The 25,202-nt window shown below is 43.3% G+C and overlaps 1 protein-coding gene across 1 annotated transcript; it reads right to left on the bottom strand.

Moving 5' to 3' along the window:
- Positions 1-18,105: 18,105 nt before the first annotated feature.
- LOC101788096 (C2 calcium-dependent domain-containing protein 4A) lies at positions 18,106-19,201 on the bottom strand (the record flags this gene model as incomplete). Its single annotated transcript, XM_063243424.1, has 1 exon — positions 18,106-19,201. A coding segment is annotated over one exon (1,029 nt), but the record flags the coding sequence as incomplete, so codon positions are not given.
- Positions 19,202-25,202: the final 6,001 nt, after the last annotated feature.

Below are 25,202 nucleotides of genomic sequence, written 5' to 3'. Positions count from 1 at the left end.
GAGCCCTACCTAAGTCAGTGAACATCTGTGCCTGAACTTTTGTCTTCTTCTTTTGTTCTTCTAGTTCTTTCCACACTTGATTCAATGACTAGTAGCCTGTATTAAATCCTCTGTTTGAACACCATCTGGAGGAAAAACTGGCATTAACCCCTATGTAAATATGGATATATATATATATATATATATACTATATATATATAGAGAGAGACTATATATATATAGACTATATATATAGACTATATATATAGAGACTATATATATATATATATATATATAGTCATGTGTGGCTTACCAGTAACAGTAAATCCTAAAAACTGTATTGTCTGCTGATTCCTATGATTTGATGATCATCTTGGAGTTTGTTTATGGAGTCTAATATGGCTATGCCTAGGAAATCAATAGGCCGTATCACCCCAATACTGTGGAATGAATCTAGCAGGTAGATTCCAGGCTTTTGTGTACCCTGAGCAAAGAATCACAAAAGTACATCCAATGGTAAGAGAAAAGCAGTCACATTTATTGCAGATCATGGGGAGATGTCCCTGCTAACAAACATGTTGCACAAACAGAAAAGTTGAGATGACAGGAAAGTAAAAAGCACACAGATAAATCAAGCTTTCAGATTTTAAACAAAGTGCATCCCAGCCCTGGTGCTAAGACTGACAAGAATGATTGACAAGGTGCTGAGTCATTTCAGGGACTCGTAACAAAGAAACACACTCTAAAAGTCTTTCCAATTAAATTACGTAGATGAGATGCAGTCCATATTTATGAACCTTAAGCAAGGCTCAAGTAGGGGAAAGTTTACAGACAGTCAAGCCCCTAGATTTAACATGCACGTGTCCTGGACCTTTAGAGATTTCCTAGATCTTTGTTATTTTATTTGTTATTTCTACCTCTCTTAAAGTAATGGAAGGAGGATTGGCCCTGGAGAGTGGCCTAAACTCAAGGGAGTGGAAAGGAGTGGAAACCACCCATCTCTCACTGGGCTACCTGTGCTAATCTAAAAGGACCCACATCTGTGTGGTACCTCGTCAATCAAAGCATCATTATGCACTGTGTGCCTGATCTATACATGTATTAATTCAATAAGACTGCTCTTGAAAATTTATTTTTAAATCCATAAACAAGGGCTCCTTTTGTCAAAGTTTGTACAAGATGTAATTGGTCATGAAGTGATGAAATAAAATAAAAATGGAGATAGCAGGATGGTAGCAGGTGAATGTAGGTGTAAGGTCCATGCCATGCCTCTGCTCGGCAACAACACACAGCTCCCAGGGTTTGTAAAGCCAGCATCAGTAAAGAACTGAAGAAGCAGAGTTGAAAATAAAAGGAGATGGGGGGCCCTACCAAAATAGAGGAGCAGTAAGCAGCAGAAAAAGAGCCTCTCTGAGAGTCGCCCTCCAGACACTGGAATATAGCAATATGAGGAAGACAAGAAGGAGGGAAGTTTGCCCTGGACCCAGAAAGATCTGAGGCATAAACTGAAGCCTACAGAGAGGGAGGAGAGAGACTTCAATGAAGAAGAAGGAGGTACCCAGCGGCGCCTTCTCCCGAGGCAAGACTGACTCACTGTGCTAGAGGAGCGGGTCAAATCTGTGGACACACTGTGATGGCTGATGACCCCAGAGGCCTCTGTGGAGAGACATGGCAGTGAGCAGGGCAGTGAACATGAAAGACTGCACCAGCTGGTGGTGAGTGCCGAGGGCTCAGTCCTCCCATGCAAGAGAGCAGTTGGCCAGGAGTCATCTTGGAGACAGGCCTGCTGAGATCAGAGCTCAGAGTGGCTTCCAGCTCCAGCTAGCAGCTTCCAGCTGAGCTCGGGCTGTATGATGATGGCTGTGGGCCAAATGAGTCTGGTCTCGGCCAGAAAGTCCAGGTGCACTGAGCTTGTCCACTACCTCACTGAAAAGCTACTGCGGGCTTGCTGGGATGCATCAACACAGATCTGGACTCTAGCTCCACATATGGGCTACCAGCAACAGTAGACACAAATCTGGACGTGGACTTCTTTCTTTCTCCTTTCTTTTTTCCTCTCTTTCTCGTTTGTTTTTTGCTATTGGGTGGTGATAGTTTTGTTTTCATTTTTTTGCTTATTTTTTTTTCTTCTTCATTGTTAGATCTTGTTTTTATGAGCATGAATGTGAATTTTAGCCTCTTTATTCTGTTCTTATCATCTCTTTTCTCTTTCCCTCCCATCTTCTGTACCAGTTTCCCAAAGTTAACTGGATCCCTGTTTGTCCTCCAGCCTTACTTTTAATCTCTTCCTCTTCTTTTACTTCTCTATTTTCTCCTTAAATTTTAACCGTGAGGGCAAAAATTGACCTATGAAGGACTTGTATATTCTTTTTTTTTTTAGGACTTGTATATTCTTATTTGTGTTACATTTTGTAATATAACCACAAATCTAGTTCATACAGTTAAAAGTGGCAAATTAAGGGTTAGCTCAGTTTGTCATTTTCTAGATTGTGTTTGATGCTAATGGTACCACTGTAGCCAAAACTGACATAATTGTTCTAAACAGCTATTTTTTCTGGTATTCTATGACTGAGATTGACTAAGGGAAACAGAAAATGCTGTGGCACAGTGCCAAAGAACCAGGGATTGGTTCAGACAAGCAGCCACTGCTCATCCCCAACAAATTGAAGGTATAGGATCTTACATCAGACTCAAAACCCAAAAACCAACTACACTTGGAAGATATCTCAAAGAAGTAGTCATTACCTAAGGGTTCTAAATACTAACAATACAACTCATTACAGGTAGTATATAAGTATCACTCTAGAAATTAACAAAAGAAGAGAAAATGAAAAGACAGTGAAACACAACGCAACCCCTGGCATCTAGTTCACCAAAGGTAAATCCAGGGTACAGTGAGGTGGGGCAAACTGAAAGCCACCCCTCTGGCCTCTCTCAAGTAGTAACCACAAAGCAGTCAAATGAGGCTCTGCAAAAAAATGAAATCAGAGATAATTTCTCAAATAACTGCAGAGATGGTGTCCACAATGAAGACCATGCTTAGTGACAGTAGAACAAATGGAAACAAATGAACAAACAAAAAATAGACAAGAATAGAAAATTATGGAAGCCATGAATACTCAGAATAGGAAAGAAATGGAATCCAATAAGGGAGATTCAAGAAGATATCCAGGAGAATGAAAATTGAAAGTGTTTTCAGCAGTTTAAGTCAATGTGAGGACAGGATCTCAGATATAGAAGACAGACTTGTAGTTAGCAATAATGAAAAGGAAAATTTCTTATAAGTGGCAAGGGATCATGAGAAATTAATCCTGAAGCTACTAGATGAGGCAAAGAATAGCTTAAGATTGATTGGAGTCAATGAAAAAGAAGGAGATAGCACAAAGGTGATAAAAAAATAAAACTCTTTGCAGATATCATGGCAGAAAACTTTGCTACTAGAGAAAAACAATTTGACATACACACAAGTGAGACACATAGAACTCCAGTTAGCTACAATCCAAAAAAACTAGAGCCAAGCATATCATAGTCAAGACTCCAGAAATTCAACACAGAGATAGAATATTAAAAGCTGTTAGAGAAAAGAAACAAATCACCTATAAAGGAAAGTCCATCAAAATCACAGTCTACTTCTCAGCATAAATATTGAAGGCAAGGAGAGCTTAGAGTGAAGTATTGCAAGTTCTGAAAGAAAACATCCTTCCACCAAGATTTATGTAACCTGCAAAATTATCTTTCAAAACTGATGGAGAAATAACATACTTCCATGACAAAAACATCTGAGGAAATTTATGAGCACCTAACCGAAAATATTTTGAAGGACATTCTACAAAGAGATAACCAGGATTACAACTCCATGAACCGCAACAGAAAGAACCCACCAGGCAAGGCAAACAATTAAACAGAGGTTGGGGGCACCAAAAACCAGGAAATAACACTACAAGGATACATCAATGCATATCAGTTATAACTGTCAATGTTAATGATCTCAGTTCACCAATCAAAAGACAGAATGGATCAAGAATCAAGATCCAACATATACTGCATACAAGAAACATACTTAATTTAAAAAAAAAACATAGAGTGGAAGTCAAAGAATAGAAAGCATTACTCCATGCAACAGGAACACAGAAAAAGAAAAAAAAAAAAAAAACAGGGATAGCTATCCTATTGTAGACAAAGTGAATTTCAAGCCAGGATTGATTAAGAGACCTGAAGATCAACGGAACAGATTAGAAGATGCAGAAACAACTCCAGACATACTAAGCTACCTTATCTTTGACAAAGGTGTCAAACACATTCACTGGAAGATGATCTGTTTAATAAATAGTTTTAGAAAAGCTGGCTCTGCACATGCCAAAGGTTAAAATTAGACCTATATCTTTCACCAAGCACTAAACTTAATTTGAAATGGATCAAATATCTCAGTATTAAAACAGAAATATTCAATCTGCTGAAAGATAGAATAGGTAAAACTCTTGAAACCATTGGTATAAGCAAAGACTTTATAAATAAAACCCTGATTGCATCGGAACTATTACTAAGAATCAACCACTAGGATCTCATTATTAAAAAGCTTTCGCACAGCAAGAAAAACCACCAAAGGGTGAAAAGAAACCCACAATGTGGGAAAAAAAATGTTTGCCAGCTGTTCTTCAGACAAAAGATTACTGTTGAAAACATTTCAAGAATTCAGAAAAATCAGACCCCCTAATTTAAAGATCCAATCCAAAAGTGGGCATCTGAGATGAACACGTATTTCTCAGATGAAGAAATACAAACTACAAATAAATATATGGAAAAAATGTTCAGCATCATTGATTATTTGAGAGACGCAAATTAAAAGAACACTGAGATTCTACCTTACCCCAGAAAGAATGGCTATTATCAAGAAATCCACCAATAACAACTACTGAGGGGGTATGGGGGAAAAGGAATCCTTCTTCACTGTTGGTGGGAATGCAGACTGGTGCAATCACTATGGAAATCAGTGTGGAGATTCCTCAGCACACTCAGATTGGAGGTCCCATTTGACCCAGCTATTCCCCTTCTGGGTATCTTCCCAGAAGAATTAAAAACATAGTTCCCAGTGATATATATGCACCTATGTTTATAGCAACATAATTTGTAGTAGCTAGATCTTGGAAACAACACAAATGCCCATTAACCAAGGAATGGATAAAAAAGATGTGATTTTTTTATACTCAGCCATGAAAAAGGATAAACTGCAGACTATAATCCTTGCATTTATTCCAGCCATGACATTTCTCTGTCCTTTGGTGGTGGGTAGGAGTAGGGGTGGAGCTTTATGAAAAGGTAGTTTAGGTTTAAGTATTAAATAAAGGGCAAGTGTGTGATTCTCGAGGTAATCACGCGAAGAGGCCTTCCAGGCCTAGCTTTCCCTCTTTCACTGCCTTTGTCTTTCTCATTGCTTAAGTCTAGCTCCAGAGACAGAAAGTATATTTACTAGCATTCTCTATTAATTTTTAATAAAGCTCAATGAGGCCTTCATCCTGTTTTGTTCCTCTCTGTGGGGCCCCTGTCCCTATGGGCATAAGAATCTGTATTTCATAAAATGGACAGTAATAGATGCTGGCTTTTAAAATGTTACTTAACGTCTTTTCCTACAGTTGTATTTCTGAAGGGTGAATAAAAGCTTCCCAAAATGCATTTCCCAGAACACTTGTGTTTACTTAGGAAAGAAAAAGGGGAATTCTGTATTCATGGGTCTGGAATTCAGAACATACTAGTCTACTGTAATAATTCCCAAACTGTATTAGCTTGTAAATGATTCTGAGCACTTACAGCAATGTAGTCTACTTAATTCTGTTTCAACAAACATTTCCAAAATTTATTTGAACCTGGAATTTTTTTCCTGTTTATCAATAATAAGCTGCCACATTTTTGAACTTTTTATGAACCAGGAGGCATTTTGGAACACTTATTATCTTTAATACTCACAGACACACAATTCTATCACTACCCCTTAATAGCTATGACAGATAAATATTTAAAAATGTAAAAGATGAATATTTCATCACAAATTATACTTAGCTCCTTGTACATTTCCCTCTGTGCCATATTTGATTTCTTGGTTCTTTAATTATAAACATTTTCTTGTATGCTACACATCGCCTAAGGAGTAAGTTTCCCTTAGCCAGTGCTCGCAACAAAATGACTGACAACATATACCCAAAACTGTTTTTCTTCAAAAAGGTGCCTTGGTATTATAGATTGCTAATTTAGGTAAAAATATGGTAGGCCGTCTACCACAGGCAGCTGAGTTAGTCAGAATTATTACAGGCTGGTGGAGCTGTTGAAGCTGAGTACATGTGCAGGGCTGTGGCGTGGCCTGGGCATGACTGAACTGAGAATGAGGAGACCTCGAGGGGCAAGACAGGCCCCAGCTGAGGCCACCTGGAGACTATCTGGATGGTTTTCCTTGATTAGCATCGTCTGTTGCTCTAAGGGGTCCTTGAACCCCTCCAAGACCCTGCTTAGGTGTCTGGTGTTTTCCACTCAACTCATTGCTTGTTCTGATTAAATACAGGCTGCCCCGCATTAGTCGGCTGGCCGGCTAGCAGGGTTATGAGCTCTGCAGAGGATTTTGGTCCTCCTGGAGCCCTAAAGATCGTGCCGCTTGTCTCATTCCTTTGGACCTTCATCGTGCACCCATTTGGGGTGTTGGGGATTTAGGCACAGACCCCAACAACAGGCAGTCAGGCAGGGCTGGGCCCTTGAAGAACCTGTGCAGAAGATCAGATATCTTGCAACTTGGAGGAGACAGACACCTCCCACTGTGGGCCAGATCTCAAAACAAAAGGCAACCACACCCTATGTATAAATATCACAGATCGATATTCTAAATAGTTATGGATTTCCTTGAGGGAGCCAGGAGTCACCATCCCAATCCCTATAGGAAGAGTCACTGTTCTTTAAGCATGCCTGCTTGGTACATGACTCACTTCCCCATTGGTCCCTGACTCAGTCAAGTTTACCTGAACAACTGATCTTATTGGTTGACCATAGTTCTGTCCACCTCATGCCCATGTGGTTTTCCTCTATAAAATTCCCTAGAAAAGACAAAGTCCTTAGCAACCTACTCAGGACCTCTTCTGTCTCTCTCAGACAGAAGCTTTCTTTCTCTCAATGAATATATTCTGTTCTTAACCTCTGCTGTTCCTTAAATTCTTTCTTTGATTTTAGAGAACACGAACTCACATCAGACATCTAGTAGGTTGGGAGCTTCATCCCCCATATCAGTCAAACAGGGCTGGGCCCGCTCACTTCAGGCCAGACGTCAAGAAAAATAAGTACTCACCATATACTTCCCTAGGGATGAAGAGCAGTGATGAATATCAGGAGTAGGCATCGATCACCGTGGGGAGGAGGACCAAACCTCCTTAACCCACCCCTTCCAGCAGCGTCCCTGTCCCATGTGCTCCTGCCACCTGGCTTCTTTCTCCATTTGATCCCCATTTAATCAGTGTTATCCAAGCCACTACACTTGTTGTATACTTTACCATAGTTTTGGCCTGCCTCACACCCACTCTCTGAGTTGCCATGGATCAATATTACCTAAGCGACTATCCTTGAAATCTTACTGATTGGTTATAGTTTTGTGTCACCTTAAGCCCACCTCACCTTATCACTTTGCTCAATGAAACACCCTTGAGAAGTAGGGGTTGGTGAGCAACCCACTTTCTAGACCCCTATCTGTCCCTTTTAGACAGAAGCTTTCTTTCTCTCAATAAATTCTAACTCTTAACCTCAGTTGTTCCTAGGATTCATTCTTCAATTTTGGACAACATGAACTCAGTGTTAGGACATCTGTCGGGCTAGGAGTTTCATTCACCTTTACCACTGAGATTAAATCATGAAAGACCTATGAATAAAGAATTCCCCAGTGACTCCTACAATGTATTTAAATGTAATCCTTATCTTCTGTGGTAAGTAAAAAATAACCAAACTCTGCTAGGAAATAAAAGTGCAACCTAATGTTGATTTAGGGATGATACTGTACCTCCAAATTATCCAAGTAATACAAGGCAGATATCATAACTACCCACCTGATAGATATCCAATATGCTGAGTTCATGTTCTCTAGTATCAAAGAATGAACTCTAGGAACAACAGGAGGTTACGAGTAGGACATATTTATCGAAGTAAAGAAAGCTATGTTTATTGGGGGAAAGAAAGCTTCTGAGGGAGCTAGAAGGGGTCCCAATGGGTTGTCTAGGACCCTACTTCTCAAGGAATTCTTGTAGAGCAAAAGCATGAGGTGAGGTGGGTCTAAGGAAAGAAAAAGTATAATCAACTAATACGATTGCAAGTATAGTTGCTTAGATAACATGGATTCTATGGGAAATTACAAGTGGGATGTGAGGTAGGACAAAACTATGGTCAACAGTAAGATTACGAGTACAATTCCTTAGGTAATATTGATTAAATGGGGAAGCCAGTCACATATCAAGGGTACATGGAATGAACAGAGCAAAAAGTGGTGGGTCAGGGAGTCTTCCTGATCCTCCACCCAAGGAGAGTGGTGTTAGATAACAGCAGTACGAGGAAACACACAGGGACTGAGACTGTGGGAAAGATTAGAGCTTGTTCCACCTACTTTAGGCAGGCGACATCTGAGTGACATCAGCAGCTATTTGGAGGAGGGGCTAAGTACAAATAGGGTTCAGGGTTGGGGTCACAGTTTCAATGACTCTGGATGGAGTATTTAAACTCAAAATTGCAAAGACAGTCAGCACAGCTGTGTAGATAGGGATGGTGTCAGGAAAACTTTAGGTCTGGTCCTAAATTTCTTCATGGCCCTTACTTCTTGTCTGCAGAGGGCAGGCTATTGTTTTGTAGTAGCAGGAAGTTCTCTCTCAGGTCATAATCACTGCCGTTCAGTCCTAGGGGAAGTAATGGATGTAGTCATTCTAACTCTTCTGGAGGTCTAGCCTTTAACCAACGTGATACCTCACCAGTTGCAATGTATTCTCATCTCCTGCACTGATACATGAGGGCCTCGCCCTGTCTGACTGCCTGTAATTCTACTTAATTTAGCTGTCTATGATGATGTCCTGGAGCTGCATGGTAGCAATAGGAGTGGCACAGTATTCTTCATGTCACACTGCCTCCTGAGAATCTGACCGAATCTAGCAGCTTCCGTTCTGACCGCAGACACCTGGGGCATCTCCAGCAGAGGGTATAGGACCACCGCACGGTCATGGTAAATGTTGCGGCTCACCTCCTACTTTTAAAAATTGTTAATCTTTCTTCAATAAGCTATTAAAAGGAAGCTCTTTTTCTAACCCTCTGTATTCCTGCAGGTGCAAACCTGCCAGATCCAGCCATGCCAACGCAGTTCAGATTTAAATTCTTACTAGGAACCCTGATTTAAATGTGGCTGAAGATTCTCAGGCTGGTTTTCCAGGGCAGCCTGCCAGTGGCTGGTGGCCAACAGTAGGCCTGGTCTAGCAGAACCTGCTTCACCCCTCCTCTTGCCTGTCTCTCGTACTGGCCTTTGAAACGCCCAGCTAGCAGCTGCTGGAGATGGGGTAGCGAGGCCTGTGTTCAGTGAGTGATGCTACCCCAACACCTGATAGGGAGAAGGCCAAGGAAGGGGAAGCAAAAACGACAGCAGTGGAGCGGGAGGCAGAGGAGCCAGTGAAGGGGGCCTCATCATACTCCAGTGAATTAAGATGCTCACTCAGAAGCTAAGGTAGATGGGGAGCTGTGCTTTGGGCATCCATGTGCAAAGCCTTGAGGACAACACAAAGGAGTCCGGGATCAGTAAGTACGGATCAGGAGGCCAGAGCTTCACCCTGAGCCTGGGTGTGGCAGGCTGAGCCAGCAAGCATCTTGGGTCCTACTTGGTTAGATGTAGCCCTCAGCCGCTGTAGCTGCTCCATCACCTGGAGTTCTCACAGCACTGATGCTTTCAGACAAGCTCCATGAGCAGATGGACGTCTGTGGCACTGTTTCATGGGCCCTGTTATGGTCTGGATCTGAAAAGTGCCCCAAAGGGTCATTTGATAAAGGGTTGACCACCACCCCGTGGACTCATTGAGCGATGACAGAACCTTGGGGATGGGAGAGGGTACAGAAGGAAGTTAGGTTACTGGGGAGGGCACTGAAGGGGGCATAGGGACCCTGGACCTATGCTCTGTCTCTCTGTGTCTCTGCCTCTCTCTGTCTTTACCTCTGTATCTGTGTCCCCCTATCTCTCTTTCTCTCTCTCTCTCTCCCTCTCTCTCTCTCTCTCTCCTTCCTGGCTACCATGAGGTAAGCATCCTTCTGCCCCTAGCATTCCTGCCATGCTATACTGTGCTATCACAGGCCCAAAGCAAAGTTCACTGGGAAAACGTGGACTGATGGCCCTGAAACCTGAACCAAAATAAACTTGTGCTTTGTGATGTTCTTGGAGGTTTTATCACTGTGACAGACGCTCCCTGACATTTGCCTCCCACCTCATTGTGGAGCCGTTGGTCACACTCATTTGGAGGGCAAGAAAGGGCTTTGGAATCTCTGCTCCTTCAGCCCTTAGTCACTAGGTGAGTGGTGACAGGGTAGGAAACCTGGTCCCCTTGCCTTTGGCCTGGGCAAATGCTACGGCATTCTTACTCTCGGGGCACAGATGGAAGCTGCCTTCTCTAGGACTCTGCCTGTGATCCGATCTGTCCTGAGGAGTACTGAGTTCCAGACTGTTCCCTAGGTTCCCCCAGAAGCACTTTCCCTTCCCCCTGAGATACTGGGATTGAACCCAGTGCCTTGCACATGCTGGGAAGTACAGTACCACTGAGCCACACCTCCAGCTCTAGGAGCCCGCCCTCCCTGCATTTCCCTCTCAGCAGCTGCTTCTGGAGAACTGCTATGGCTTGTATCTAGATGTCCCCCGAAAGCTTCATGTGCTCCTTAGCTGTAGCTTTTCAGAGGTTTCTGGATCTAGGGTGTGTGAGTATGTGTTATGAGTGTGTGATAACAGGGTTAGTCTACTGACTGAATAGTTTTGGAATGGCTGAATGGATTACCTGGAAATAGAAGCCCCGGCCTGCATGTGGGTGGTGCTGATCAATAGGCTTGAGGTCAGGATGGAATATAAAGGGACAGGAGGAAAGCAGGCTCCCTGCTGCTGCTCCCTGCTTGCTGTCACCTGCCTGCTTTGCCATGGTCTGTTTCTGCTCTGCAATGCCCCTCCCCATGCCACCCTGCCTTGGAGATTATGAACTGAACCCTCATCAGACTGAGTTAAAATAAGCCTTTCCTCCTTTAAGTGGTGGATGTTAGGTGTTTTGTCCCAGCAATAAGACAGAAACCAATGTAAGAGAGGCAGGTCTTAAAGCCAAAGTGTCCCTGGGGGAGCATTGCCTTGAAGGAAGGAGCTTTAAGGCAGTGACGGGTGGGCTCTGGTTATTACTGAGAGGTGCTGCACAGGACTGGTCTTAACAGAACTGAACTGTACACTGGTCCATCCCAGGTTCTTTCCTCTCCAGATGAAACCTTCCTGGGTCGTCACCACTCCAGGAATGCTCAGAGGCTCTCAGGGCTTTGTGGAGTGGACGCTGGAGGAGCCCAAGGCAATATAGATTGCTACAGGGACTGTGTCAGGAGGTGCTGAACACTGAGCATGGTCCCTCATGAGGACAAGGGCTCTGTCAGTTCTCTGCTGACCACTGGGTTGACCATCAGGGTCCCAGGCTACAGTTACAAAGCTGAAGAGCTGCCCATATCGTTGGCAACTTTTTACTGTTGTTTTAACCCACCATGAAGGTAAAATGCAAATTAGATGTTCTAGAATGAATTTAATGGTGTTAGTGAGGTTTTCTGTTATCTTAAAATCACAAACTACAGCAATACGGAAGAAAATCCCTTTAGGAAAACAAACGCTGTCAGCAACTGTTTTTGGTTTATTTTTTTCCTCCAGACACACAGGGATTTTGTGCTTAACTCTATATTGTTCATACTTAGAAAGCTGTGTGTGACTGGCATAATTTTCTAAACTTAAAGGGAAATAATTTATTTGAATAGAGTGGGAAGTGTAAATAATTTATACCTTTAGGCACGAGTGAAAAGTCTGATAGAAGTAAAAAAGCTGGAATACATTTAATATAAATTCACATTTACATTAAATAATCTGAGACTAAGAATATGGTATTAATTTAACAAAGAATATGGCATTAATTTAATTAAAATCAATTCTTAGGGATGAAAATATAGGGTTTTCTTTTTCTTTCTTTCTTTCTTTTTTTTTTTTTTTTTTTTTTTTTTTTTTTGGTACTGAAGATTGAACTCATGACTTCCACTCTAGGTGCTTTCCAAGGAAGTGGAGCCGTGTGTCCATGTTATGTCGTGTCCATGAATATTCACAGCAGCTTTATCTATAATAACCCACACTAGTGAATGGAGGCTGACTCAGAAGTCTGGTTCTGGAATGGGGTCAGCTGTCCTGCTTCAAACTTACAATGAGCACTCATGTGTAAACAGCTCATAAGTCGCCACTCCCAGTTTTACAATAAGAACAAATAAATCTGAACAAGCTGAAAATCAACTTTTCTTGGGCACGTGAGAGATTTGAAGAAGCAGGACAAATCATTACCCTGAAATCTGAAGAGAGCCTGAATGATACAATGAAGTCAACATCAGCTTATCTGAAACAGAAGTTTCGGGAGCTGTGAACTGATACAAAAACTTTAATGTCTATGTTGGCCAGTTATTGGAGCTAAATAAGGACTAAAGTGAACTCGAGATATTCTCGGTCCCTGCAGTCTTGAGTTGGGGACAAGGGTTTGTAGGTGGCACGTATTTATGAGTTTTATTTCCAGAAACTATGAGGTTCCTGTGATGAAAAGCTAAAGAAAAACATTAAGATAACCATTAAAAATAACCACTTTGAAATACTGCCAGAACATTTCCTGTAACAAGTGTATCCAGTAGGAAAGAAGGACTTTACCATATCCTCATGACTTTGTTAAAGACCATTTACCCATATCCAGCCCTTCTAGCTCTCCCATGTCATCTGAGAAAGGGCAGAGGTGCAGGGTGAGGTGGGGACTAAAAATCTAAAAAGCTCAGTTGATAGTCCAAGAACAATATTCCACCAGAAGAGTGAGATGTCACTGTAGGATTATACACAACTTTCCCTTCCTGACACATCACATACGGAGTATGAGGCAGATACTCCATGAAAGCATCAAATCCAGCAAAGGGCAGCATACAAGGCACACTAAAAGAGAAGAAAAATAACACAGTATGAATAGACAAAGCAGGCATCAGAACTAGACTTGTGCATGACACACATTCTGGAAGGATTAAATGGGGAATTTAACTCTCATTTATGTATTAAGGGTTATAATGAGAAAAGTAGACAACACACAGGAACAGATATATACTCTGAATAGATTTAAAAGTGTCAAAAGGAAGTGATAGAAATTTTGAGCACTGCAACAGAAATAAAGGAAGCCTCTGATAGCTTCCTTAATAAATGGAGCATGACCAAGAGACAGTCAGAGGCTTTGAGGCTGTGCCAGACAGATTCCCCAAGCTGAAAGGCAAAGGGAAACGTGAAGGAGGAAAAGAAAGTGATGAGCACAACATCCATGCTATGACTATTTCAGGAGGTGTAACATGAGTAATTAGAATACTCAGGGGAACAGAGAAAAAGGAGCAAATAAACTGTTTAAAGTAAAGGGAAACAGAAGTTTCCCAAAGTCAGTGACAGACATGAAGGTATCAATGATTGTACAAGTGAAATGGTTGACAGCAGTAGTCTAAAGAATGGGAAGGAGGAGTTCAAAGAGCAAAATACTTTATTATAATATACCAGCACTACCAATTTTGAAAGTTGTCAGAATCGGCAATATAAAGGAACAGACTAGCAACATGGATACATTTCAAAATAGTAATGCTGAGTGAAAGAAGCCTTGGCCTCCCAAGAATATATATACTTATTTTCCCTTTTACATAAAATTCTATAGATTGCAAGCTAATTTTGTTCTGTTTTGTGTTTTGAGACAGTGTCTCACTGTGTAATCCGGGCTGACATCTAACTCAAGACCATCTTCATGCCTCAGGCTCTTGAGTGCTGGTATTGCAGGCATGCACCATCATGCCCTGCTCACTGAATTATAACCTACTTTATAGCAACAAAAAGCATACCAGTCATCCTGTAGACATGGGAGAGGACAGGTGAGGAAGGAAGGAGAGAAAGGTTACTAAAAGCATGAAGAAACTCTTAGGAATGATGGATATGTTCATTACCTTGATGGAAGAAGCGATTTTGTGGAGTGATGTCTCAAACTCACAAAAGTGTTTGCTTTACAAAAGTGCAACTTCTAGTAGGTCAGTTATATTCAAGTTTTTTTTAAAAAGTGGACTTACCCAAAGAGAAACAGTGAGATGTACAAAAGAAGTGAGCATGGATATCTGAGAAGTCTGCCCATAAATTCATGGTATATATGCACTGTGATCTTATGCAGCTCATTCGGCTCTTTTTAATCTAGGTGCTCTCTGTGGAGTGGGTATTGTGTGTAGTTAGGAGTGTGTTCATACAGATCTGATTGTGAGTGAAGGATGTATTTGTCCATAGATATAAGTTTAGGGTGGAGGTTGCCAGAGATGGCATGGAAGATCAGTGCCCACATCTAGGTCTTGCTTGCTGAGTGAGGGTCGCTGTGTATTCTAGGGGGACACAGAGGAAGAGGCACCATCTACTAACTCTCTCTGGATTTCATTGGCCATTGCTGAGTCACATGGTTTTCCCAAGCTGTGAATGGTTTGTACAGATATGGCTTTGTTTTCTAGCCTCTGTAGTATAGAACCGATGGTATGGGGGAGTTGGATTGGGTGTTGAAAAAGCCAATCTACAGCACCTTTCCCCGATACAACAGGAGTAACTATCCCAAAGGTTGGTTGAGAAGCTTTAAGTGTATGTAAAAGTTAGACATTATCTGTGAAAATGGTCAAATGAAAACAAAGACCATGTTACTATTTGTTCCCTGCCTAGTTAGGGATACCATCATAGTTAGGCTCCTATAATAAAGTATCATAGAGTAGGTAGCTCTTAATACATTTATTTCTTGCATTTGCAGACTGGCAAGTTCAAGATCAAGGCACTAACATCCTAGATTCTTGGGCAAGCCCATTTCCTTATAATTAGTCACTATCTCCATGTATTCTCACGTGTCAGAAGTGATGAAAGATCCCTCTAGTGTATCAGGGCATTAATCCTTTTCTGAGAGCTCTGCAAAGGCTTACCATCAGCTTGGGGAATGAATTTCAATACACAAATTTTGGGGGCACATAAATATGCGGTCCATTTTATTCATGGCAATGTGTACTCCATGATACATTCTTCCAATTGAGGGTCAAAAATATTTTTTAAAGTTGCATATGTATTTTATTATGTACAGACATTTTTGGTCACCATTCCCTAAACACAGTTTAGTGACTACTTATGTATGCACTTAGGCATTTCTGTTAAGTGTTATAAGTAATATATAGATGATTTAATGTGAATCAGGAGGTTTATAGCTCATATGCAAATGTTATGCCACATTTATATGAAGGGTTTGAGCATGCTCAGGGTTTGGTGTCCAGACTAATTTTCTGAGGATACTGAGGGTTTATGGTAAAAGAGGAAAAGTTTATCTGTTTTTTAGATCCATTTCTTGTATTTTGTCATCTAAGCTGCATTTAGTTATTTTTATATGAGATTTTCAGTATAATAATACCAACATCTTTCAAGAGTTGGGTTCCAGTATAACCATGGGTTGTATTTAATTGAGATAACCTAATAAAAAGGCAAAAAAAAAAAAAAAAAAGCCACTGAAAAGATACTTGGCATTTCCACTAGGGGACAGCAAGTGTAAATCAGATTGAAATCTGCCCACAGAAAAGCTGGTATCACAAGTATTTCCTACTACAAGTTTCCTAAATGTGATCACTTAATTTAATTCATTCATAAAATAACACACGCATAAGTGCTTCATTAGGTTGAAAACAGTGAGGGTAGAATTGTTTCCCATCACTTTTTTTAGATTTGAAACAATCTAAAATTTGGCACTCTGATACATTTTGTATATAAACATGCAATAATATGATTCTTAAAAATTCTTTTCAACTCAAATTCCATGGTTTTATGATTGTATTTTAATCCTTTTAAAGTCTTTTGTTAGGCTTTAGATTATTTGATTAACCATAACTTGGCATTAGAGTAATGGAAATTTTGTTTGGAAATAACCATCATTATCTCATGGAAAACTTAGGTTACTGAAATAAGTTGACTTGTCTTGGGGAAATCTATGTGATAAATGCACTTGATTAAATGACAGTATAATTGAGGTACAGTAGTGGTGGCGCTATCTTCTGGAATAGAGGCTTGCTGTTTAAAGCATCAATATAATCTTTTTATTTTTAAAAATAGAAAAAGAGAAGCTCACAATGTTCTACGTAGCTAGTTTTCTCATTCTCCATGCATTTTTCTTTTAAAGTATGATGTACATAACCCCAGTATTAGTTACTTTACTGAAATTCTGCAGTCACCAAGAAGGTGACACATTTTAAAAGTGACTATTGGCTTGTGGGATAGAGCAGTGGTGGCCTTGAGGAGGTAAAAGGACAGGTGAGATGAGGACCACGTCGTCACTCACATGGTCACCACTGCAGGCTTCTGGATGTGGTTGATTTCGATGTCAGTCAGTGGTCACCACTGTAAACACTACACAGAGTGGCCCACTTTGAGTTTATGCCTGAGCTGTGAAACTACGGTGATTGAGTTTATGCCTGAGCTGTGATGGAAACTGAAACATTTTTCTAAATAGTACTCTTCATGGAGCACCTACAGCTGTCCAGATGTTGAATGAAAGCAGAAAGCAATTCTGAATTGAGAGGGTTCACATTGCCATGGTTAACACAGTGCCACCCGTTTAAACATTTTGAACTCTCACTTAGAACACATTTTCCTCTCATATGCATTAAAAGGGAAGAAGACACTTGGTTGGCAGTGACTATGAGGGATAAAGGAAAAGCGTCCTTTATCTTTTTGAGACAGGGTCTCTCTGTGCAGGTCAGGCTGGTCTCGAACTCACAATGATCCTCCTGTCTCAGCCTCCCAAGTGCTGGGATTCCAGGCATGAGCCACCACACCCTGCAGAAAAGTGTCCTTTAAAAATAGTCGTCTATCACTACCAGATGCCAGAGTGGAACAATGTCACATGCACTCTTCATACCGTTGCCCTGGTGGGTTGGTTCACTTGGTGCCAATCAGGGGAGGTCACCCCGTTTCTGTGGTCCTGAGGTCTCAAAGTCTCGGACCCTCCAGCACAACGCAGTATCTGATGTTACTGGTATAAATTCCTCATTTCAACTGCATACACACTAATCTCAGAGCAGCTGAAGCCGCTCACCATATTCACGAGGTGAGCGCTTTAGTTCACTGTGGAATGACTTACCCAAGAGGAGTGTGTTAAGTATTGGTGGCCTAGGTTCAAATCCTGACTCCGTTCTTTATTCTGTGGCTTCCATAAAGTGGAGACAGCATTGCATACTATTTAGGGTTGATCTGAGAGTTACACAGGTACGCACTTGTGAAACTACTAAGATGATTTTATTTTCTCCAGTGGTTTTCATGCAAGATGTAGATATGAAAATCAGGTTAGAATTCTCGCTAATAAATCACTGTCGGCCTTAGGTAAGTCCTTCCACCATGCTTGGCTTTTTTTTTTTGTTTGTTTGTTTGTTTGTTTGTTCCAGGGAGGGACTCGCGGTCTGCGCTTATCAGGCAACCTTGAGCCACTGAGCTAAACCTCCAGTCCATTGGCTTCCCTTTCTTTTGCAGAGTCTTACTGCTTCAAAAGTAACGAGGGCTCTAAAATGGTCTCAGTAGTTGTTGTGGAATGAAGTAAGTTCAAAATGAAGACATTCTTTCTAACACTGCATGAAGATGTATTTCTAGAGTGTGGTACATATGAAATGAAGTTGGCTCTCTCCACTAGGAAACACTGCAGAGCATCACTGCGATAAAAATCTTCAAGGTGTGAACACACACACACACACACACACACACACACACACACACACGCCTCTGTCCTTTACGGTGATTGTCAATCCACTATCATCTCTGCCAACACTGGATAAAAGGATAAAACACATTTATTTTGTACAGAGCAGCTGTCAGTGTGGGAGAGTCCACGGTGCATCTTCAGGGCAGCAGCAGCAGCGAGCCCAGCACTAGGGAGCCCCGTGCCCGTGGGCGCCCCGTGTTCCCGACCGGGACGCGCATAGTCAGACGGCGCACCGGCTCCCCTGACGCCCCAGTGCAGTCTGGCTCCGGGTCTGGAGCAGACTCCCGGCTCCAGCCGAGCATCAGGCGGCGCTGCTCGCGTGTGGGGCTCGTCGGCCGCAGGGCCAGGTGGCGGCTGCGGCAAGAGACGCGGGACTCGGGGGCGTCCGTGGCTGGGCTCTCGGGGCGCAGCAGCCGCAGGCGGAGGCGCCCACCGCGCGCGCCGGGATCGGGATCCAGAGCCGCGGCGCCCTCGGCCCGCAGGCGCTCGATCGGGGACTGCGCGTCCTTGTGGCGCTCGTCACCGTCACCGTTGCCGTAGCTGTCGTGGTCGTCGTCCTCCTCGCTGGAGACCGAGCGGGAGCGGGCTGGGCCACGACTCCCCCCGGCCCGAAGCGCGCGGCTCAGTAGGCGGTCGGAGGCGCGCAGGAGGCGGCGGCGGCGGCTGTGGGGCCCCGGGGCGGGCGTGTCCCGGGGCGGGCAGGGGGCAGCGCTGCTTGGTGCCCGCGAGGGCGTGAGGGGCGCGGCTCCCGTCCCTCCGCCGCCGTAGGTGCGGGCCCGGGGGAGCGGCGCGGGGTCCCCGAGGAAGAGCGACTCCGTGCGGCGTGTGTGCGGGCTCTCGAGCAGCGCGCAGAAGCCGTAGGCGGTGCGCGCACGGGGCACGTGCGACAGCGAGAGCGCAGCCTGCGAGCGCGGGTCCCAGTCGGTGCAGCTGGCGCCGTCGTCTGTTGCGACCTCTTCCGCCCGGGGGCTCTGGAGGGCGGCCAGGGCTAAGCGAGGCGCGAGTCGCGGTGGGATGCAGAACTCGGGGATGCGGTCCGGGGTAAGCACGTTGGCGCAGGTGGCGGGGGAGCGCGCCTTGGAGCGGCGGGCGCGACTCCTGAGGATCCGGTCCCTGCCCCGCAGCAGCCGCTCCAGGCACCACACGTGAGGCCGGCGCGGGCGCGGTTACTCTCTGCCCAGGACTGACTCCCTGCAGCACACAGACCACCCGCACGGCGCACTCTGCGGTTTCGCTGCCTTGCTGGGACAGGGCTGACTGTAGCTCACGGTTGTGAACTGTTTGTTGTTTAGTGATGGAACATCGCTTTTCTCCTGTCCTGTCAGATGCCTTATCGCATGCAGTTGGGGTCGCGCAGCTTTGTGCTTCCCTTCACTGACCTAAAGCACAGATTCTCAGTGCTGGCTTCTGACTTTGGTCGCCCTGGTGCCAAAAGGCGCTCGGCTTTGTGCTTTGGTGCCCTGAATCCGTAAGGGACTCTTGTACTCTAGCTCCCAGCGAGAATTATTATTTGTCTCCTCCGGGAAGTTGGCTTGTTCTCCCTTTTTAGATTCAGCCCCCGCAGAGCTCTCCTTCCCTGGGAACTGAGCACTCCGCTCGGGTCCCGCTTGTACCCGATGTTACCTTGTAAATTGCTTCTCCAAACAGTGTTAGATGACTTCGTGTCGCCCACCGGAAGAGGCACGCAGCTTCGCGGGAATTCAAAGCTCGCGCTGCAGGTTCAGCACCGATGTCAGGGACAGCTGGCCTCAGCTTTTATACCAGCTGGCGTTGGCTGCGCTGCCTGGTAACCTGACGCCAGGCCCTGCCCTATCCCTCTGCCACGTGTCGGGATTTGCCGGGCAGACTCGCAGCCTGTGGGTTTTCCTGCTTTGGGTGAAGGTATTCTCCCAAACCCTGAACCGTGTTTGTTTCCTGGTGTGTCAAAGTTTGTTTCCTGCCGTGCTAAAGAGGATTAAATTGACTATGGAACCGGGTCATTTTTGAGGATCAAAACCCCAAAGGAAGGTGAATGCAGGAACATTCTGCTTTCACCCTTCAGAAGAAAACAAAAGTAGGGCTTGTTTCACTCTTACTACCCTTCTAGAAATCCTGTGTTTCCGTTGCACAGCTTTTTAAGTTGTTTATTGCTTTCTGGTTTTCTGTTTTTACTTTAGATGGGCTGAGTTGAATTTAAATCACTGTGGGTTGGAAGGAATTTCATAAAGTGCTGGAAAATTTCCATATCGGCCTGGGTGGGTGAAATGGGTGTAACATATAAAATAATCATCTACTGTACACTGAAGATTAGGGCCCTTTATTGTATGTACATTATACTTCAATTAAAAAACATAACCTATTCCTTGAGCTATGTATGATTTTTGTTTAGGAAAATATATTCCTTTTTAAAAGAAATATATTCCTGAGTATGTCTGGGCTATTGGAATCATCTTTGGAGGCACTGTGACTGTATCTGGCCAACCAGGAACCCTTTTCCTTCAGTTTGAAAACTGACTCGGGTTTATTTTGTAGGGGAGTTGTTTCCACCTAGCTCTGGCAGATAGAGAGTTGAGCATTTTGTTCAGGGCGTGGTGTACGATGTCTCTAACATGTTGCCTTCAAATTGCTTTTCCAATAATGTTGAATGAATTAAACTGCCTCCATGTGAAGGTGTCCTCAGAAGAGGGTGTATGTATTTTGTTCCCAGAGCACACAGTTGCTGTGTAGGTGACTTAGATATAGTCTCTAGGATTGTCTCAGAAACCCTGTGAGTTCTGGCCATCCTTGTTTTATAGGTGAAAAACTGTTTCAGAGGTCAAATAACTTACCCATGGTCACACACTGATGAGAGGAGGCGGGGGAGATAATACCCACTAATGGGCAGTGAATGTTTTGGGGGGTTAAATTCAGAAACCTGTGATAATATAAATTATGGCACATGGTAAACACATAGGAGCAGTGGTTATTATTGGTGAGGATAGCAGGAATATTGCATAATGGCTGAGGAAACTGGGTCGGAACTCATAGCTGATTTTGATACCAGAGTGGGAGCTTACCATGAGCAAGTTACTTAGCCTTTCTGAGCTTCCATCTCAAATTAGAATTATTAATGGTGTTTACCTGTATTATTGTCAGGGTATAAATTAAGAGAATGCATGTGAACTGCTTAGCACAGAGCTTTGCATACTCATGTCAGATACTGTGTTTATTATTATAGAGGAAAACAAATGCCAATTAGTTCATTCATTCACTCAAAGCAGTATTGATTGACTGCTTTCTGGGTCCCTGCCACTGTGCTTGGCAGGTGGGTCCAGGCTGTTCCAGGTGATATCAGTTATGTTCATGCATCAGAAGAAAAAGAAGGAGGAGAAGGAGGGGGAGGAGGAATTATTATTAAATAATGATATATTTGAATTCTGTCTTCTGAGGGAGAAGAGGCTTTTTTGTCTTTTTGAGACAGGATCTCACTGTGCAGGTCGGACTAGCTTTGCGCTCACTTTGTAGCTCAGGCTGGTCTTGAACTCACAATGATCCCCCTGCCTTAGTCTCCCAAGTGTTGGGATTACAGTCATGTGCCATCACTCTGGGCTAAGAAGAGACTTCTGAACACCAGTTAGACATTTAGTTTGAAAGGTAAGATTGGAGAGCCCTGGAGTTTATTCTAGAGACAGTTCTTTTCTATCTTGATACCACCTTTATTCCTGGTCCAATTTTTTTTTTTTTTTTTGGTATCAGGGATCAAACTCATGACCTCGTGCTTGCCAGGTGCTTATGCCACTGAGCTAAATCCTTGGCCGTTGGTCCAAATTCTTGTGCTGAAGCTAAAACTGTGGGATGATAATTACCAAAGGGTACACTTCTTATTCAACTTTTCTTTCTAAACTAGGTGTTGTTAGCTTTGTGCAAGCAGAGAGAGCCTCTGGTGAAAATGAAGAGGAGCACAGGTCAGAGTTCAGGCTGAGAAGTTGGCTGAGACGTTGTTAATCAGGCTCATTAATCTGTTCCAAGCCCAAACTGTAAAATGGGGTAGGGTCTATCACATAAGATGTAAGACTGCTTTAAAGATTAAAAAATCACCTATGAAAATGGTTAGCAGGCACCAAATGCCCACTAACAGCTGTCATTATTTTGTTGTTGTTGTTATGCTTGTTTCCTTGGCAGGGAGTTAGCTGATTCACATAGGTTCCTTTAAAAACATTTCTCTGCATAGCCAAACAAAGGTTTAGTGTTTTTTAAAATTAATGATTCACTTTCTTCAGTAATACCTAAGAAGCATTTCGTGTACAATGCTTTTTGAAATCAGCAGAGATGTGCCCTTGAGTGCCTGGGGCCCTTGACTACACACTAAACCTTATTTTTACTCAACTCAGAAGTGTGAGCCAGCCAGGACTCAGGAGGATGATGTGACAGGGTCACAGACTTACTCAGAGGAATACTGTGGTCATCCTGAGCTCACTGCTGTAGCCATAGGAACATTTGGTAATGGAGCTGGAAAACAATTCGTGATGTGAGCGTAAACAGATTGCATGTCACCAAGCCTGGAGGTGCTTGCAGATTAAAAGGAAACTGAACATCTAAAAGCAGAGTTGGGAGGGAGGTGAGGGAGAGAATAGTGAAAGGGTACAATGTCAGATGAGGCATAAATTCTGCTGGCCTATGGCACAGTTGGGTGAATGTAGTTAGCAATGATGCACTGTAGATCACAACGTCCCTAGGAGAGAGTCTGTACTCACTGTAAGGATACGATAAAAAGTTTAAGGTGATCAGTATGCTAACTATCCTGGTTAAATCACTATACATGAATCAAAACATTACACTACAAAATATGCAGTTAGGATGTGTTGATTAGAAGGAAGATGCAGACTCACAAAACTAATACATAGGGGATTAGATAGCAGGCAAAGCAAGAAGAGAGCTTAAAGCAAATAAAATACTAGTTTCTGATGTGTGCATCCTATTTGATCTGGTAGAACATGGAGAGTTAGAAGGAACACAGACCAAGTGGGCAGGCCATGTGCATTTTACCTTACCTGGTCACTGACTTGTGGGGCACTGGACAAGTCCCTTAGTTCTCTGGGGGTTTCTGTGTCTCCATCTGTCTGGTAAGGGATTGGATTAATCAGACAAACTTAAAGTTTACTTCTGGCCCTAACACTGTGCTTCCTCCTAGCTTACCTTCCTAAATTTTACTGTTTATGACATAGTTGCTTATGCTGTGGCCTTTTCAGCATCTTTTTTTGTCCCCAAATCCTTGATTTTCCTCCAGAAACTCTTGGGTGGATGGGTCGGGGCAGAGGTGTGGATGTCAGGTGATGTAAAGTTAGAATTTTAAAAAAATTAAACAGTTGTTGATGTTTAAGAAATATTGCCTAACTTTGACTTGCAATTTAACAGAAATATTTTGCTTGTTTTTATGACTCGGTCCCTCACTGTAGTTTTTGTTTTGTAATTGCCTTTATTGTCCTCATTGCCAAAAAGCCCGAATAAAGGTGAGAATTATAATTATGGGATTTTTTTTTCAGTTCATCTCTGTATGCAGTTTCTGGTAAAGGGCTGTGCTTGAGGGATGCCAGTGGTGTTTCTTCCTGACATTAGCTATCCTTGTTTTAAACTGAGACTGTACATATCTGACTCCTTAAAAATACAGAAGATTTGGGGCATTATAATGGGTTGGAGGCCCATAACAAGTTTTCAGAACAAGTTGAAAATGGAAGATAGTAAGATTTTTTAATTATATGATACTATTATTTGTAGTAAAAAGTTTGAGCTGAAGTTTCCACCTTCCAAGTTTTTATTTTGGCATTATCTTTCTCAAGGAAGATCTCTGAGGATTACTAGTAGCCCCGTGGTGATTAAACTGTGTAACTGTTGGCAGAGAAATGGGGCTGGGGCTCGTGAAGTAAAGGGAGGTAATACGTTCTGTGCTGTGTCATTTTAAGTAAATCACAACATTAATTCAGTTTTCTACATTGTGCAGACAGTACTATTACCTGACTTACTGTCTCACCAGCTGTGTCAGTTATTGTTGGAGGGTTAACCCGGCTTTGCAGTCTGGATTGTGGAGTACACTTCCTGGTGTGTCTGAGGTGTGACCCTTGGGGTCTATAGCCGGTCCCTTTCCCCTTCTCCGCTCACCAGATGCCAAGAACTAAGCAGCTTTGCTCGGTGATACTGCTTTTGCATGATACATCTTCTTTGGAACCAGATGACCATGGACTGGATCCCCTTAAAATAGTCAAATTTAACCTGTCCTTCTTTAGGTTTGGGTGTTGAAGGTTGTGTCCGGTTACAGGAGAACTGATGGATGTAAAAATCTTCTGTGAGAATTATATGGAAATGCCTACCTAGGCATAATAAAGTATAGCTTACACGTAACAAAATGGAACGAACATGTAAGAGCACATTTATACATTACTCTTTCAAGAGTTTACATAGAAATACTAGGAATGAGTATGCAAGGCATCACTAACACTCGTTTCTCTGATTAGGTCGTACCCTTTGTTCCACTCACTAAAGTGACTTTTTCTTCTCTATATCTAAAGGACTTCGCATTTAAGAAATATGCACTTTGTATCCTTAAAAACTTATGTCAAGAGCAATAAATACATAGTCTTTGGGATTAACTGCCTCGCAGTAAAGCATTCAACAAACGCTTGCGACTACAGTAAATCCTAGCGTGTCTTAGGTTTCTGTCTATGGGATTTCAACAGCTTTTCAGAGAACTGTTTCGTCGGCAGTTTATTTTCTGTAGAGATTCGGTATCCCAGCGGGCAGTTCCATTTCACTAGGCTGAAGGTCATTCCCGCATATACTGTATTCCCATTTGAGGTCACGGCACAGCAGTGCCAGTTCAAAGCCAGCGAGACACAGGGAACGATGAACCGGCAACCATAGTCAGGAGACGGAAGAACAGGAAGCCCTGGGTGCTGTGGTGCCCTCCGGGTGGTGAAGCCCCGCGGAGGGAGGCCTCCTCCTTCCGCCGTCTCCACGCGCGTTTGTCCCCGGGAGATTTTAAATTACTCAATGGAGTTCTCCCCGCGCCCATCGCCTCGGTCCGGGTACCCGCGTGCCCTGGTTCTGCCCCACGCGCCCGGACCCGCGCACGCGCACAAACACGCACGCACGCGGGCACGCAGGTCCCACGCTCGCTCCGATGGCGGCGCGCCTGCGCGGACGGAGCACGCTCCG

Source organism: Cavia porcellus, unplaced genomic scaffold (assembly GCF_034190915.1).
Source record: "Cavia porcellus strain 051 isolate PalLab524CR breed Dunkin Hartley unplaced genomic scaffold, mCavPor4.1 scaffold_38, whole genome shotgun sequence".
Lineage (NCBI taxonomy): Eukaryota > Metazoa > Chordata > Mammalia > Rodentia > Caviidae > Cavia > Cavia porcellus.
This window is presented reverse-complemented; position numbering and strand designations above follow the sequence as displayed.